Here is a 15,429-nt window from a genome sequence, read left to right on the forward strand (position 1 = left end):
ATCATCTGGAGATATTTAAACAATGCAAATTCTTAAGACTTACTTCTTGGAGTTTATAACTCAATAGGTCTTAGCTGAGGGCCAGAAATCTGCATTTTAAAAGTTTTCCCTAGGTGGCTCAAATACACAGCCAGGTTTAGAGTCCCTAATCTATCACAGCATCAAAAGCAAGACAGTTTACTTGCTTCATGCAATTCCTTCCTGAGTTGGCTCTATTGCTCTGAAACCCAGAAACCATATGCTCTTCCCTTGCTCTTAAACTCTCCAATACTCAGGTTTCCATATGTAGTAACACTCAACTCATGGGGCTGTTAAGAGGAGAAAAATAAAGCATGTGACCATAATCTTTACAGTATGAATAGCTTAGAACTACAGGTTTGCAGAATGATGGAGCAGAAAGTCACAGAACAGAGTGCAGGCCCAAAAGTTTGAGCAACTTACCTGAGGCTTCTTTAGGCCCATCCCCTATACTCTTATATTTTATACTTTTGGCCTTCCTAGGTAAAGAGAGCATACTCATCCAAATGGAAGCAGGCTTTGTGGAGAGGAATGATAGCAAAAGGGTTTCACCATCCCTGCCTTTCTCTTAAGATATGTTAATTGCAGGATGAAGAATACAGTCTACCAGGCTGTCTCCTTTGGGCACAGTGGACAGAAGGATTGTGAAGTCATTAGCATGGGGTGAGATGAGCCAGAGGTCCTCTCAGTGCAGCAGTCTCTAAGGATGGGAGGATGATGGAGCCTAGGGCCTCTTCTGCTCACCTTGGTAAGGGGAACCCCCCTTTAACATCAGAAGATAGGGACAAAGTAACACAGGAATAAGAAAGATCTGTCATTATAAGCTTGCAGGGAGGGTTCATCTTCCTTTTTGGGAGATTTAGAAATATCTTCTTGGGAATCATTGCCTAGAGGAAAAGGCAAAGTGATCTCTCTTTGTAATTTTCTATCTTAGGACTAAAAAGCACCATTTGATGGTGACATCTGTAAGACCCAGCAGGATGTTTTAGTTGTGGCTCTGCTCATTGCAGTCAGGTAGAGGCCAGGGTAGACCCTAAGATTAAAAGAGGGAATTCTTACCTTTGTTCTACAGGCAAAAGATCATCACAGCTATAAAAGATGTCATGTCAGGAAGTCACCCAGGTTCTAATGTGATCTGGCAGCCCCAGCTACAGGCTCTTGTCATTACCTCAGAGATCAAGATAAAAACAACAACAACGCTCATTTTGCAAATGAAGACACTGAGTCCCCGAAGAGATAAGTGATCCACAACTGGTCATTGTCAGGTCTGGGCCTATGCTCCAGGAATGGCCTGTTCCTTCAATCCAAGAGACTTTTCTGCATTTGGAAATATTAGAGGAAAAAGGGGCTGGTACGCTAGTGCCAGAAGAAATTAGTGTGTGTTCCCAAATCCCATAGGTATAGGACTTGGAAGCTGGGGAACACCTGGGACTACAATAAATGATAATGCTTGTATTAAGACTACAGCTTAGGGAACACCCACTTCAGGCTTACTCAGTGGTGAATGCTGGACAGTGTTGGTTTCTTTGCTCATAATATTTCTTTTAACCACCATATTATACCTGATAATCCTGTGCTATACAGGCTGACACTGGTAAGCTGACACTATACAGACAAGGGAGAATAATTGGCTTTTGAGGCACTCTATAGAAGTGATGGAAATGTGTTAGACTGAGCAAGTCTTCTTCCTTTATTCTATCCTCTAATTGGGATGGGCTAAGACCCACAGGGCCAGGTCATTGAACACGGGTCAGCGTGTTTCCTCCACCCCAAGAGAAGCATCAGCCCTTCAGTGACTCAAGTATGGATCCCATTGCCCTTGTGAAGACGGTGTGCTGTTTACCAGAGTCAGACTTCATGTGGCCTGCTCACTGGGATTCTAGCCCATAGGAAGACTGTTCAAAGGTCTGACTGCTTCAGGCAGAGGAAGATCCTTGTTTTCTTTTCTTTCATCACTTGGGAATCACCTTGATAAGAATCTTATGCATGCCAATGCTGACCTGGCTGGTATCTAACCCTTCTGTTAAGGGACACACCCAACACAGGCAGGAATCCATCCCATGCTTGCATGCTCAAGCAGGCAGGATGGTGAGGAAGTGCTTGGGCAGATGACAGTAGAGTCCAGGAATGCATGAACCGTGCCTAGAGAGGCCTCAGCCAAGTACAGACCCTCCAATCTCCTTCCAGCCAGTCCCTCTGTCTACAAGTTCATTAACAAAGACCTTGCCCAAGTCCAGTTCTGATTCTTCCATCACATTTGGAGCCTGCCCATCCACAGACTTCAGCTTTTTCAGTAACAAAATCAAGGCCATGTAACCCAAGTAATCTTTCTAAAATGTAAATCATATCATGTCCCTCCCTTACTTAAATGGTCAAGGATGCTGCAATTGTCTCAGATCAAACTTTTTAAGCAGTGTTATGCTGTTTTCAAATTAAATCAAATGCATACCTTCAAAATATAAAGCAGGTAAGTAAAGGTATAATTACTTTGCAGCATGGGGTGAGTGGAAGGCCCAAATTCTTGCCTCTTCCTACGCAGCTTAAATAGTCAAAGATTAAGAACTGATATTTTAAAAAGTGACCCAAAATTTTTAGGAACCGCCATATAGGTAAAATGATACAAGGGAAGAGAAGGACATTAAAATGTGTGTATGACTGTAGAGGACCGTCATTTGTTTGTTTCGGTCTAGCAAATATGACTCAGCTCTGTACAGAAAACCTACAGAAGCGAAGTGGTGAGTAGGAGCCAGACCTTCAAACCGATTTTTCCCGTGGGAATCAGGCCTAGAAAATGCATACAGACTGTTATGGCTTGCTCTTGCTAAAACTCCATCACCCTGGTCTAAAACAACAAATGTATATTATCTATCTTCAAAGTAATTTCCAAAGCCTATGTGACTTTTCCCAAGGACAGAGCTAATCAGCTTGATGCCTTTCCCTTCTGCATATGTTATTTTTGTTTCCTTGATTGTACCTAAAATATAGACAATAATATTCTATGTAATAGATAATAAATCCTTCTTTGATGTAAAACCCAAGAAAAACAGTAAAAGCTTGTCTAGGCATGGGTTGGCTCACTCTCCTCTTGAGAGAGTGGCCGAGGCATTCTTAGGCACTCTCCCCTTGAGAGAGTAGCCATGCCATCCCCCTTTTCTCCACTGGATTGCTGTCTCCTGTGCATTTATTTTCTCTTTCAGTCACAACAGGTAGGCTCTGCTGGCTGGGGTCCGCCACATACGACCTACTATCTATCAGCTATTATTTGCATTATTACACAATCACTCTGTAAGTCTCTTATTGTTAGTCTCATTTTACAGATTAAAGGAAAGATGAGTCTCAAAAACAATGAACATCCCCATGGCTCAAATGTCTGTGCCCCTTTTCCAGACCCATTTTCTTCCAACCTCTATGCTGTGTAAAGAAATGAAGCTGACCCAATGGGAAATGGTGGGGATGGGGAGGGAGGGTGGGGAGCACTCCACACAGAGCAACTTGTTCTGTAGGAGGGTGTGGCTCATGGGAAAGGTGATGTTGGAACATCCCCAGCAAAAAGACTCCAAGGACTATAATTTAAAAACCATTAAGCTAGAAACTAAAGTACAGAACCCAGCAAGTAAAACTCTTATGTTCTGGGCCCTCCCATCCTTTCTGTCCAGTTAGTATACCACTTCTTGCTCTTCTCCAATATCAAGGCCACTTGGTTTCCAGAAAAGATCAAGCCCTTTCACATCTCTATGCCCATTCATGCATTCTTCCTTCTACCTAGAACAACAGTTGCCCCTCATCCCCTGACTACTTTCCACTGTTTTTGAGCCTCAGTCCTTTTTATCTGTAAAATGGGATCAACAATAAGAAAGAAACTCATAGACCTATTATACTGTGACAATGCAAATAACAAGTCTGATGAATGGAAGATTGGGAATAAACTTTAACTCTTTTCCTTTCCCTCATATCATCCCACTTGTACCATTAAGGGCCAAAAAAAAGTATCTTAATCATTGAACTCTCAAAACCCTGCACAAAATAGGTACTCAGCAAACAAATTAATATCTTTGAAGTAGTGTTTGCCAAGTTACTACCAGAAGGGAGTTTTTGTTGAGATAAATATTTTTTCTTTATTGAACCAGTAGTTCATTGATAGTGTTGAATCAACACAATAGAACAATGTTCTCCAACCTTTTAAAAATATTTATAATATTGTAGTTGGGGTCATCGCAGGAAAGGAGCATACTTGTGCCCATCCTTGCTTATCTGGACTTCAGTATCTCATGCTCTCAGCTAGGAGAGGTGGGTTAGTCAAGAGTCACATACATACACAATACTCTGCTCTGGCACAACAAGGTCATAAGTTAAGTAAGTAAGTTTCCTCTAATAACTAGGATCAACTAAATAGATTAGATGGAATTGGCTCCTCAGGGAGTGACTTACCTTCAGATTTTTCACATCCTCATAGACACACCAGCCATCATCTCTCCCTTCTTATCAAGTTTACCACCACTCCCACTCCCAGATAAAATATGCTCAGGAAAAATAAGAAACCAGGAAAGACAGCCCTTGGGCTGGCCATTAGTTTTCTGGAGTTCTGATGCTCATAAATGCAAATACAGACTTAAAGATGTACTGAGATCATCTGGTCCAGTCTCCTCTGAACCCAGAAGGAATGTCAGAGTCAGGAACAGAGCCCTGACTTCCACCACAAAGCCCTTGTCACTGGCTGGTAGTATCTATAATTCCATTCTGGGAGCAGCCTCACACACTTGCCCCAAGTGCCCACCTCTGACCTGGCTTCCCAAGGTAATCTCTCTGAGGAGTAGAAAGAGGGAGACCTTTCCCTCACCCACAAATCACTCATTAATTCATTGAACAAATGTTTTTTAAGCACATACAAGAATGTTAAGCACCATGTAGGTGCTGGGTATAAAGAGTGAGCCAGCTAATATTGAGATTTCATTCTATCTAAGATGAGAGATATTGAAAAATAAATACAAGCAGGTTGTTATCAGAAATACAGGATACCATGGGGGCATTTTCTAGAAGAAACTGATATAATTGAGGTTGAAGATACAAGGATCCAGAGCAAAGGAGTACAGCAGCATTAAGCAACAAAAGGAGTTTCTTCCTCCTCTAACACAAGAAGTCACAAAGGAGGTTTGAAGGCATAGGTGGCCTACGCCTGACAACTTGGTAGGGGGAAGCAGAAGTACTTCACATTTAATAACTACTGTTTGCCCCTTGAAGTAGAGGCAATAGCATCTACCTACAGGCTGCCCTGGAGGTTTGGAAGTTTCGAGAGAGGAGGAAAGACACATGTGTGTAGTGATACAGAGAAATGTATAGGATTGCCAAGCAGTGTTTTGGGCCTAGACCAGGTGGATGATCATGGTCTTATGATGATGCCAGCTTGCTAAAGTGTCTTTTAAAAAAAAAGTTATTTCTGTAGCAGCTAGGCACAGCATGGAGGATCCAGCCAAGGCTGAAGTTTGTCTGTCAAGCACATTGATGAGTCAAAGGGTGAAAAGCTTATTATATTGTCAAAAGAATGGTTGAGCCCTGGTTGGTGTGGCTCAGTGGACTGAGTGCCCGCCTGAGAACCAGAAGGTTGACTGTTTGATTCCCAGTAAGGGCACATGCCTGGGTTGTGGGCCAGGTCCCCGATGAGGGGCATGAGAGGTAACCACACATTGATGTTTCCTTCCCTCTCTCCCTCCCTCCCTTCCCCTCTTTCTAAAAATAAATAAATAACATCTTTAGGAAAAAAATGGTTGAAATGACAGACTTAGGAAAGCATACTGGGTGGGGAATGGGCTGGAGGAAGAAGGGAGCTGGTGAGACAGTGGACTTCAGTGGATATAAGCAAGCAGGTTGAAAGAAGGCACTGATCCGACACAGGGTGCCTGGCTTTGTGGTGTCAGAGACTTAGGATCTGGCTTCTAGTTCAGATTCTGCACAACAACTTGGAGCATCTCCTGTGTCCTCTCAGGCTCCCAGTGTTCTCACCTATGTGTGGAGCATAATGAGTGAACCTAGACCCTTTCCAGCTGGGCCTTACTGTGAGGCTGCATTGTTGGTCAGTACTTTAGACATGTTAGAATCCAAGTCAGACTCACTGAGCCCTCAGTAGTGGCCCATCAGTGCTTAGATTATTGGTTCTGAACCTGTTGATAGAACCTACAGAAACTCTTAGCTATGTCCTGGGTTCCTCCAACATTTGTGGCTTTACAATTTCATCTCACAAGCATGCTTTGGATTCCTCCAGAAACCCAAAATTCAATCCCTATGCTGTGCCATTGGAAACTCCCTCATAAACCAGGATCTTCTTATCTTTATGGAAATCCTCCCAGGCTTTATGGGGTTGAGGGAATGCTCTGAGAAGATACTTGTGTGGAAGAACCAGTAGTGACTGAGTGTGACAAAGTGACAAAATAACAGAGGCACTGGAATGCCGGAAGTCGTCGTCATAACCACCTGGTTGGGAACAGCTTTCACATCATCGTGGCTCATTCCCTCGAGGTGGGTGCGGGAAACGTATAAAAGTCCTCAGATCATATTGTCTCCTCATTTGACGTATCCAGTGCTTACCTGAGGTTAGGAGAACAAGGTGAGTGTCCTTACTGATTTGATGGCAGTTTGCGGGTGGCCGGGACTGCCACATATCAGCTTAATGGGACAAGCCACTCCAGCTGGGGAGAATGGGGTCACTGGTCACTGCAGGGAGATCAGGCTCCTGGAAATCACTGTGCTGGCTCAGAGGTAGCAATCCCAAGAGAGGCTGAATTTCAGCCAAAGACGGGCTGGGGCTGGGGAAGCTAGTTTGTAGGACAAGAGACAGCCACACCGGGCTGAAGAGTGGACTAAACGCAGAGCCCATGAAGTAAGAAAAAAAGTGGGGAGTGGGAGAGATGGTGAGGACAGTGGTGTAAACATGGACTCAGGATCGCCGCTTGGTTAGAATGCATAAATTAAGAGACATTATAAAAAACAGTTTAAGACTTTGTTAGCTACTTAGTGTCCTAAGTTGCTGCTTTTGAAGCCAGGAGTCTGGGAAAAATCAGGAGAGTTAGAAGATGTTACAAAATTCTAACTGACCACCTGCCTGATTTCTCCCCTGCCAGGAAAGCAGGCCTATTCTGCTGAAAGACAGGGGCCCTGGAGCCACAGAATCAATTATAAAACTTCAGACTCTGTAGAAAGATACGGATACAAATTACTACATTTGCATTTACTGGACTTTCAAAATATCTGTATTGCTTTTTAGAGCAGCTGAACTTTCTCCAAGATGTCCTGCCAACAAAAACAGCAGAAGTGTCAGCTCCCCGCCAAGTGCCCACCCAAGTGCCCTCCTCAGGCCCCTCAGGCCCCTGCTCCCTGCCCAGCACCCAGCCCAGCTCCCTGCCCCCCTCCTCCTCCCTCCTGCTGCATCCCCAGGTGCTGTATTTCTGGCTTTGGAGACTGCTGCTCTCTGCTGTCTCACCGGTTTCCAGGAGTCTGCCTGGGCCAGCCCCAGCCTTCCACCTGCTGTGAGAGGGAATCTTCTGGATGTTGCCATTGCTGCCATGGCCTTGGAGGCTGCAGCTGATCTGCAACTTTTGAGGAGCCAAAGATCCACAGACAAGGGCCAGCATCGAACGGACATCTTCACTCACTCTCAGCCTTGATCTCTGCTCTGCTCTCCAACTACGCTGCCTAGATGTGCAGGTGATGGATCCTCTTTCTACTGGGAACCTCAGACCTCCTGACCTTGGCTCTGTTCCCAGATCAGGGAGACCTGAATGCTACAAAAAAATGGTGCTCCCTAAAGCCTCATCAGTGTGCAAAAATAAAGCTTATCTTTCCTGGCTCCCTGAACTTCTCGGTGTTTGTTGATCCCCCATCCTCGGCTCTGAGGAGCACCCGTTAACCTGGAATCTCCAAGAAGGCCCCACAGTGAGCCAGCCAGGTGGGACATTCCCACAAAGGTAGATGCCAGGTCTGAGCTGTCTGAGAGGAAGTGAAAGGGAAAGCTCCAGAGGGGTGTCCCAGGTGGATGTTCCAGTGCCACTGCTTCTGGTGCCACCACCACTGAGGTTTCTTGCTGCTCATGCAGGACATGCCACTTCCCAGCCCCAGAGCACAGCCTTCAGACCCTTCTGATTTGGGGGAATCTTATGCTCAAGAAGGAAAGGGCACAGACATGTTGTAGTTTTCAGATCTCGGTTCATGACAAATACTTTCCTTGAGAATGTCCACCTGACTGAGTCCCTTCTCTCCACACAGGAGCCAGAATCTATCCCATGGCCCAGTGAGCACAGCACCCAGGAGGCACTTGTCACTATCTGCCCTTTGTGGTTTCTTTTCCTCTTCTCTTCAGTAGGACAAATGGCATGGGTTTGAGGGCAAGTTCTCAGAGCACTACCCTTTCCAAGCCATCAGTGGGCCGTAGGCAACAGCACTGCGCCTGCCCCTCCGTGACTATCATTCTAATCACAGTATCAACACACACTGGTGCCTATCGGACCGGTGGGAGACAAAGGGGTGGAATTAGGGTTGGTCACCCAGGAACTGCCTGGAATCCACAGCTGCCTAAACGTCTGGGCTCATGTGGTGGAGAGTGTCTCTCACACTGAGCGTGCCATAGCAGAAGAGAGATTGAGGGCTGCTGCTCCAGGACACCCTCTTGGACCAAAATAAATCATTATAAGCCATGGTTGGCCAAGGTCATCCAGGTCACAAAGAGCCTTGTGACCTGGCTCTTTGGGGGGTGAGAATGAAGGTAGACATGACCACCATTCTTTACATCCTAATCAATACTCAGTCCAAGAGAGAGAACTTCTGGATCCATGGTTTTCAACCTCTGACAAAAGGAACAGTGGAGTCCAGAGAGGTATTTCAGGGACTCTTGAGATGCCTTTGAGAGGGAAACTCTGTATGTATGTGTTCATTTATTTTAAATTCTGTTACAATAGTCAGCATGCTTGCTCAAAAGTGTAAAGTAACTAGTTATAATTGAAAACACCTTGGACATCATGAGACTCTCTAGCAGACAGATGGCAGGGTAAATTTTCAAGGCCTTAGTCATATTTACTGCTTTATGGTAAACTCTTTTTACCACATTCTAGCTTTATTTTTTTAGATAATGTCTTTCACCTCAAACTTACTTCTTACCACTGGACAGTGAGTGATCTGACTGGTGAAATGGCAGGAGTCTGACCTTCACTCATGTGTGAAGTGCTCACTCTCAGGAGCTGGGGGAGCGTCCTCCACAGACCAGCTCCTGGCCCAATCCAGATTTCAACGTTGGAATAAATATTATGTTTTCCATTGTGGCCATGATACAAGTTACATTCCTCAATGCTCTGCTTTATCAACCCTCTGTCTCACACCAATGTCTCTTGCTCTTAATTGATTCAGAGTTTGGAGAAGAAAAAGATCTGATAAATTAGCCCTCTCAAAAATCCCAGTGTCAAGAAGAGTGTAGCTTTGTACTCAGTCCACCCCGTCTTCCAGGGGTGTCCAACTTATGGCCTGTGGGCCACACGCAGCCCAGGATGGCTGTGAACTCGGCCCAACACAAAATTGTAAATTTACTTAAATCCTTTTTATTTGCTCATCAGTTTTAATTAGTGTTTGTATATTTAATGTGTGACCCAAGACAACTCTTCTTCTTCCAGTGTGGTGCAGAGGCACCAAAATGATGGATATCCCTGTATATGCTGTATTTTGTTATATACAATTTTAGTCACATAAAACTGTGCATTAAATGTGGTACCAAGTAAATCCAGGTACATCAGTGATTCATGGTAGTTATTTTAATAGCTGTTAAACAAGTCCTATGCCATATATAATAATGTGGTGACACTAGTCTTAGCACTTAGTATAAGTTTTCGTATCTGACTTTATATTTATAAATGCTTATTTTTTGTAAAGGTAAATATTGTCTCTTTGAGGCAATATTGCCTCTTTGAGGCAAAATTGATCACTGAGTAAATAGAGAAAATTTTTAAAAAGATAGTTACTGCTGTATAGAACAGAATAGTCAGGCTTAAAATAAGACAATTATGGAGACAACTGTAATTGAAAAACAATTTAAAAATAAAAATTAAAAAAAATTTTGCTGTGGCAGTACTAGGTGATTTTCAACTATCAATAATCACATTGATTACAGTACACAAAATTAATGTCATGTGCCCAAAATTTGACTCAAATTTACCCCAAAATAGTACACCACAATTATATTTTTATCACCAGGAGTTACCTTTTATAGAGGTTCAAAATAGGTTAAATCCCTAACATGTTTATGTAGTGAAATTTCACAAGATAGCTAAGCCAGCTACTTCCTGACAATTAAAAATGTTATTTTCCCCGAAAGTATAATATACATTGACTTGAAATAGCTAAATGTTAATTTAAAAAATACAGAAAAATTTAAATCTGGCAATGAGAATGCATTTCTATTGTGTCTAGCTTGCTAAAAATCATGTGCAGTCGACCATGTAAGAAGGGTGTTAGATGACTGGCTGGTTTAGAGATGCAGTTAGGATCATTTGCTAATAAAGCAGTTTGCAAAGATCCCCAATATGACAGCAACCACGCTTTATGAATTATTCTAAATGTTGAGATACTTAAAATAAAGCTCCACAGGAGGAATATGGCTGTTGAGAACCTTTCTGTTTTGTTATTTTGCTACTTATGTGTTCAGGCAAGTAAATATAAAGATGACTGACACACACTCAAAAGAAGAAAACAACTTTAAACATTGAGATCAGATTTTCAACACATTATTAAATAAATAGGCAGAATGTGATTTTTATTTTGATATTGCAAAAGCAAAGGCAAGAAAAACTATAGGAACTGTGCTTCATATAGAGATTACTGCTGGCATGGGCATAAGTAATTGTGGGCTGCAAGAAAAACAAATGAATTTAGCAAGATGCTAACATATTGTAAAACAAGGTCTGATAAAACCATTCATAAAAACTGGCTTTAAATCACCACATTTCCAATGTTATTTATATGAAATGAGAGAAAATGGAATTTACTCTTTTATACCACAGAACATTGCCAATACAGAGGTGTAAATAATTCAAAGGTGATGAGAAATAACCATTTTTTGTTGATAAATATTATGGTTGATAAATATCTCATAAAACTGTCATAGTTTAATCAGTTGCCAAATTTTGCTGATCTGTGTGATAAACTAAAAAGACTTGACATATACAGTATTGCATTGTCACTATGTTAAACAGCAGATAAAATATGAACGAGGGAATGAAAATGATTCAATGTAGAAAAACAAATTCAACTTTTTTAAAACACTTAATTATTATTAATCCATTAAGTGAATATTTATGAAGCACCTACTATGTGCTAAGCATCAAAGAGTTGAAGATACAGCTATAAACAATAAGAAAATAGTTCCGGCTCTCATGCTGCTTCGAGTCCAGTGGGAGAAGCAGACAATAACCATACAAGAGTCAAATGCTGTATTACATGCTTCTGGGTGACATGAAGAAGGATAAAGACAGGTTGAGGGAATGGAGTTGCTGGGGTAGGAGGCCTGCTAGTTCACACAGCAGGTTCAGGGAAGGCCTGCCTGACGAAGTCTTCTTTAGAGGGAGTGGAGAACTGAGCTGCCCGGGTATCTATCTGGAGGAACAGCACTGTTGACAGAGGGATCCGTGGGCACAAAACTCAGGCAAGTATTACATCTGTTGTTTTATATCACATCACATTCATATATTTCTCTACTCAACAATGATTTTACATTGTCCATTTTATTCTTTTGACATTATATTATTCAATTAAGGACTGTAAACAGTTCTTAAATATTGCTACTGACAAATCCCGAACCCTCTACGACTCCATTTTCAATGCTGATATTAGTCTAGCAGAAAAATGTGCTAAAATTGAAAGCTGAGCTACTGAAACCAAAACAAAGAAAAAACCCCAAGTGTTCGTGCTGGCTGATGGGTGGGCTTCACTGGTGCCTCCTGGGTTTGTGTGTTATAGGCCTATGCAGCTCTGGGCAGAGACTCTGATTACAATTTGCAAAGAGATAATTACATTTTTGCCAATACTGTCCAACCAGAAGTGAATACTAAGACTGGTAATAAGACTGCAACTGTCCTCTGCAATCCATTAATTTCCACGAGTTTACCAAAATAGACCACTTTCTCTTAATTGATTTACTGATGTAAATTTGGCTCTAAGAAATAAACTTAAGTGAATACATAAACTCTTGTCTGTTTTATATATCATGGTCTCAATATAATATTTTATTTTTAAAATGGTTGCAGTTGTTAAAATATTTAAAACCTTTCACAGAATATTAAAAATTCCATACTATGGTATTTTATATAGCATAGGTATTCTATAAAAAATGCAAGTGACATTTTTCTTTACAATATTATAAATAATATAAGTATCATGATTAAATGGAATTTTTTCCATTTAATAGAAATACTATTTTTTATACTATACTAAAAATAGAAATACTATTTTTCTTCTTAGTATGCAATCTGAATTTAAGAAAATAACACACCCAACCAGAGAAAGTCAGGAAGTCACTGACAGATTATTTGAACTAGGAACACATGACCTTTAACCTGGACACTATTTCTCATGTAGAATTTCTGGTTCATTTTTGCCTTGATGTATACTACTTAATGGATGGGAAAACTCTTCGACGTCATTTATTTTATTTTTAAATATCAGTATACACTTGAGATACTATTTAATATTATTAAATATTGGATATTCTACTCCACAAATGTATTCCCCTTTAATGTGTTAACTAATAAATTTGTGAGACCTTTGGTTTTTTTCTCTAGTTTAACACAAGAGGGCAGTATATATATTCCTTGAGCAAAAATTCATTCCTTTATTAAATTAAAAATATTACATATTCCATGTTGAAATAAGCTCAGGAAAGACAACTCTAGAACAATGTTCATTAAACTTTTGTCAGTAAACAGCACTTCATTAATGAATTCTACACACATTACTGTGCTAATTTTAAGGACAACATAATGAAGAACAACACAAAAATTCAGAAGATGGGATAATAATTAGAAATATTTCATCTTTGAGTCATGTTGCACACCCTGCAATGTTGTGTAGAGTCTTCTTTGGAGATGAGCGCTGGCTTAAATAAAAACCAAGCAGCAATCACCAGAGCTATGCCCTCTGCAGACCCTGGGGCGCCTGAAGTGTCAGGTGTTGATATATGCCAGACCACAAGAGGGCAGTGGTGGAAAGACCATGGGATCTGGGGCAGGTGCGAGGCTCCCACTCACAGGCTAGCAATGTGGCTCCCAACATATCTCTGAGCCTTGTCTTAGATGAAAATGGGATCAACAATGACAATATGTACTAAGTTGGCTTATTTTAAAGATTAAGTGAGATAGTGTATTTGAAAATTGTTTCTAAATTGTAAAGTCCTGCATCAAATGTTTGGTATTTTCAATAAATTGAAGAACAGTTGCCTCCTGATCTCTTATGCATTTCGATTGACGTGTTTATGTTCAAATTTCTCCTTGCCTTTTGTTCTATCTGGCATTTTTTCTGGTTTATTTTCCTTTCTGGCCTTTTTCTTTTCTTTTCCTCTATGTTTCTGTCTCCTTAACTCATCATAACTCATCATCACTGATTGTTAATCAGTGCCAGCATTCTTGACACATTCTGTGTTATACAATCCCACAACCACTGTGTACAGAGTACTGTTTCATTGTACAGTATAGGAATCTGAAGTTAAGCAATTTGTTCAAGGTCACAGAGCTGGTAAATTATAGACATGAGCTTTGAGTTAAGACATCCAATCACTGCTACACCAACCGGCAAGTTAGGTAGGGAAAGTTTAACACAAAAATTATTAACAATAAAGAAAGGAAGAGTAACTGCAGTACACTATTCTATTAAGAAAAAGCCTGAGGGAGAGTACCCACAGAAGGACAAACTCGGAAGGGGTCCATGTGATATAAGAGGTGTGGTTCAGTGGCCAGCTAGCAGAATTCTCTAGTTTAGCCAGACTGGAGCTGGTCTACAGTTGCTTGGCAAATAGCCACCTTCCCAAGTTCACAGTGAGGGGGATGGAGGGGAACTTCAGTAACCCACAGTGGCCCAGATGTGAAATGGGAGTGCAGGCCACAGTGGGGACAGAAGTCCTTCAGAGCCTGTGGGCTGGAGAGGGAGCACAGCTCTGTGAGGACAAGTCCTCATACAAGGGGATGCATGCAGTCAGGCCCTGTGGGGGCTTTTGTTTCAGGGTCGAGGAGTCTGTGAAAAGATCACTCTCAGAGAGAGGCTGCAAGGTGGCAGAGGGACCTCATACTGGGCCCATGTCTGGGGCAGGAGCCATCAGATGTCTTTACACTCACCTGTCCCTTCCAGGGTGCCCCCTGCAGTGGAAATCTCAGGTAGCCTCTTCCTCCTTCATTGTCCCTCCAGCGCCCTCTGTGGAGAAAGTTTAACATCTGCTCACTTTAAGGAGAAATGCTTAAAAGAATTCTGTAGTAGTTTATCATAGAGCTTATGCTAAACGGTGTGTTTGGAGCTGAGAGGCAGTAAATCGTTAACTGACACCCTGGCGCTCTCACTCTCTCTCCATCACACACACACACACACACACTCTCTCTCTCTCTCTCTCTCTCTCTCTCTCTCTCTCACACACACACACACACACACACACTGCCACGAAGACTTGATTCTCTGACAAATGCATTGCTGTCCTGGAAGGATAGTCACTGTTCACTGGTGACTATGGTTGGAATTCACACATCTGTAAATTAACTGAAAAGGAAATACTGTTCACATTGCAGGACTGTAAGGATGGCTGTATCTTCCACCAGGGGGCAGTAAAGCTAAGCCCTAAACTAGATTTTGCAACAGCTCTGTAGAGTCATGATTTACTCAGAAATTCTTTTTTTTTTTAAGATTTTACTTATTTATTTTTAGTTTTAGAGAGGGAAGGGAGGGAGGGAGAGATAGAGAGAGAGAGAGAGAGAGAGAGAGAGAAACATCAATGTGCGGTTGCTGGGGGTTATGGCCTGCAAGCCGGGCATGTACCCTGGCTGGGAATCGAACCTGCGACACTTTGGTTCGCAGCCCACACTCAATCTACTGAGCTATGCCAGCCAGGGCTTACTCAGAAATTCTTTAACTACATCATAACCCTGAAGGGCCTCCTGAACTCTGGCTATTGAGAGGATGATCTGGGCTGAGGAGGAAGGGAACAACCACAGATACCTCCACGAACAGTTCTTTCTCCTTGGAGCTTGTACCAAAATGTCAGAGTGAAGTTGGGGAAAGGATGTGATACTTCAACCTCCTGAGAGCAGAGTCATGACAGAGAGGAGGTATTTCCAAATCCCAGTGGAGGACAGATAAGGACTTGAGTTAAAGGCAACAGCTTTAGTTTTACTTCCCAAGGGACCCAGG

At 42.0% G+C, this 15,429-nt stretch overlaps 1 protein-coding gene across 1 annotated transcript; it reads left to right on the forward strand.

Moving 5' to 3' along the window:
- The first annotated feature begins 7,294 nt into the window (after positions 1–7,294).
- Positions 7,295–7,594, forward strand: LOC123804600 (late cornified envelope protein 2D). The gene has a single exon (XM_045816960.1). The coding sequence runs from the start codon at positions 7,295–7,297 to the stop codon at positions 7,592–7,594; it is 300 nt and encodes a 99-aa protein (XP_045672916.1).
- The last annotated feature ends 7,835 nt before the right edge of the window (positions 7,595–15,429 follow it).

The sequence above is a fragment of the Phyllostomus hastatus genome, unplaced genomic scaffold (genome assembly GCF_019186645.2).
Source record: "Phyllostomus hastatus isolate PE091 unplaced genomic scaffold, TTU_PhHast_1.1 phas_scaffold_216, whole genome shotgun sequence".
Lineage (NCBI taxonomy): Eukaryota > Metazoa > Chordata > Mammalia > Chiroptera > Phyllostomidae > Phyllostomus > Phyllostomus hastatus.